This window comes from Cebus imitator, unplaced genomic scaffold, assembly GCF_001604975.1.
Source record: "Cebus imitator isolate Cc_AM_T3 unplaced genomic scaffold, Cebus_imitator-1.0 Scaffold76, whole genome shotgun sequence".
NCBI lineage: Eukaryota > Metazoa > Chordata > Mammalia > Primates > Cebidae > Cebus > Cebus imitator.
The window spans coordinates 8,251,824-8,254,777 of record NW_016107391.1 but is presented as its reverse complement, the minus strand read 5'-3'; the positions used below and the strand labels follow the sequence as shown (position 1 = coordinate 8,254,777).

Here is a 2,954-nt window from a genome sequence, read left to right as displayed (position 1 = left end):
CCTGTCTCTTAAAAAAAAAAAAAAAATTATAACATACACCGATATGTGTAAATTATATAAACATTTATAGATTTATAGACCAGAAATACACCAAAATGTTAATAATGCTGAATATTTAAATTTTCTTTTCTAAACTCCTCTGTTTTCTAAATTCCCTAAAATAAACATGTAACAGTTTATAACTAGAAAAAAATTTAAAAGATCATTAAGTTCAATGTTAATAAAAGACAAACGTTAAATTAATACTTTCTCCACAAGTATTCCTACTGATGATGACAAATTAAATATAAATCCTTAAAAAAAAATCACGGCCGGACAAAGTGGCTCACAGCTGTAATCCCAGCACTTTGGGAGGCCAAAGCAGGCAGATCATGAGATCAGGAGTTTGAAACCAGCCTGACCAACATAGTGAAACCTCATCTCTACTAAAAATACAAAAATTAGCCAGGCATGGTGGCAGGTGCCTGTAGTCCCACCTACTTAGGAGGCTGAGGCAGAATCACTTGAACCCAGGAGGTGGACGTTGCAGTGGGCCAGGATCATGCCACTGCACTCCAGCCGGGGCGAAGAGTGAGATTCCATCTCAAAACAACAATAATAACAACAGAAGTCACTGGGCTTTGGTATTCCTCATTAAGAAATAGGACTATTTTTGTCAGAAGTACATACGTTCAAGCATTCTGTCTCTAGTGTTAAAACACACAACAAATTTATATGCAGATTAGACATCTCAATATTTTACTATGAATTTAAACTTGACTGAAAAAAAGGAAAGAGAGCTGGGCACAATGGCTCATGCCTGTAATCCCAACACTTTGGGAGTCTGAGGTGGGAGGACTGCTAGAGCCTGGGAGTTCAAGACCAGCCTGGGCAACATAGTGAGACCTTATCTCTACAAATAATGATAATTTTTAAAAATTAGCCTGGTGTGGTAGTGTGCATCTGTAGTCCCACCTACTCAAGAGGCTGACGCAGCAGAATCACTTAAGCCTAGGAGGTCAAGGCTCCAGTGAGCTGTGATTACGCCAATGCCCTCCAGCCTGGGTGACACAGTAAGACCCAATCACAAAAAAAAAAAAAACTAAATTTAAAACCAAAAAAAAACAAAAAAAAAAGAAAAAAAAAAAGAACCATGAATCATCAAAACCATTATGACTGAAATAATAAAGGGCTAAAAAAATCCCAAACTTACCTTCCTTTTGTTGTGATACGTAACGTAAACAACAGCAATGCAAAAAGCAAAAATAATAAGATGAAAAAAGAAATGGCTATCTTCCTCTTCTATATTTGAGGATGGCATCTTAAAAGATTTCACTGACTGTTCAATTTCCATGTAACCCCTGTTTTCTTCCAAGGCATCATCAGACTCTTCATCGTCCCTGGGGCCCGTGGTCCAGTCATAGTCTGGTTCTCCATAATCACCATTGTCCAGAGTGTCTTTGGCTGTGGATGGAGAACTATTCAGCATGAGAAGATCCTCCTCCTCTATGCTAGGATCTTCATTGTTATCAGCTTCCTCTTGAGACAGAGAAGTAGGAGAGGGATGAGGGGCCAAAGATGCTCCTCCACTTTTCTCGGTACTCGTTGTGGGAGGGAGGGTGGTACTGATTTGGGAAATAGAAGGTTTGGTTTGGTTTTCACGTGTTAAAGCATTCATATTTGGGGTAGAAATATCTGAGTTGTGCACAGTTTGGCTCGGTGAATCAGTCCGTGATACAACTGAAACAAACGAAGAATATTAAACTGAAATCTCCAACTTTATTTCCACCAAGCTAAAAGCATATTTACCTAAATTTTACACTAAGCATTTCTCCCTAAATTCCTATAACATTCTCAAAAACTATTTATTAAGTCTCAATAGACAGCAATCAGTTACATTTCTTCTTAGTCATTCTTCAGATAATAACTGCTTTGCTAGATACTAACAACTTAAGCAGCATAAAAGACCTACTGCATTATAGAGCCTGCCACCAAAAAAAAAAAGAAAGTAAAAGGTCAGACTTTAGGTCACAACGGCAAAGTCCACCACATACAGCCCTAACCCATCCCCTCTGTTTTCATTTCATAAAGAGTGTGGACTTCAGTTATTTCGTCCAGACTCTACCTGATCCCTAGAACAAAATAAGTGGCTGATTCTCACTCAACTAGGTCCCAAAAAAGACAGGGAGTTTGGAACAAAATACTTTCAACACAATATAACAAATTCAGGGGAAGCTATAAGCAAGCTGTAGACAGTAATTCTAAGTGATACTTGAACTAGAGGACTCCCTCTCCTAAATTAAAAACAAACAAACAAAGAAGGATCCTTACAAATTAAAAAGTTCTAAAGGAGAAGCATCAGAAACTGGAACCTGAGAGCTAAGTGACAAGCAGATTATTTTAAAGAGGGAGGAAGGCATCTAGGTATGGGAATGACACCAAATACATACATTCTTACTTCTCTGCGCCGCTACCTACTCAGCACAGTTTACTAAAGGTAAAATTCTTTACATAAGTAACTTTCCCAAGAAGACTCAATAGGGGGAGATTCAACAGAGAAATCCCTTCTGAAATTTAACCATTTCTAATTTTTAATTACTGTTGAAGAACTTCAAGGATCTCTTCTACACCTAAAAAAATAAAAAACCTGTCATGTGAGATCTAAACATATTCAGACAATATTTTAAAGTCTATCACATTAAAGTAAAATATTTTATAGGGTTAAGATTAAACCAAGTCATTCTAGGACTTTCACAAACATGTGCATTCACACAAGTTAACAATCTAACAGATAACCCTTTCTACATGTGAATACACTCTGGTTTGTGTATCACAGTTGACATCTACTTTGTGTAGAAAAAAAGAAATAGCTGTTCTCAACTGGAATAGAAGAGCTCAGAAAAATAATGTACTAAGTTAGTAAAAAAGCAAAACAAACAAAAACAGTAAATTTGTAAAACTCTTTCCCCCCCCCC

At 37.0% G+C, this 2,954-nt stretch overlaps 1 protein-coding gene across 1 annotated transcript in view; it reads right to left on the bottom strand.

Annotated features, from left to right (window-relative positions):
• Nucleotides 1–2,954, bottom strand: part of CUNH5orf15 (chromosome unknown C5orf15 homolog) — a 19,524-nt gene that overhangs the window by 3,510 nt on the left and 13,060 nt on the right. Inside the window, exon 2 of the mRNA XM_017532415.1 lies at nucleotides 1,193–1,719. Coding sequence (XP_017387904.1) covers nucleotides 1,193–1,719 — 527 coding nt within the window. The remainder of the gene's footprint in view (nucleotides 1–1,192; nucleotides 1,720–2,954) is intronic.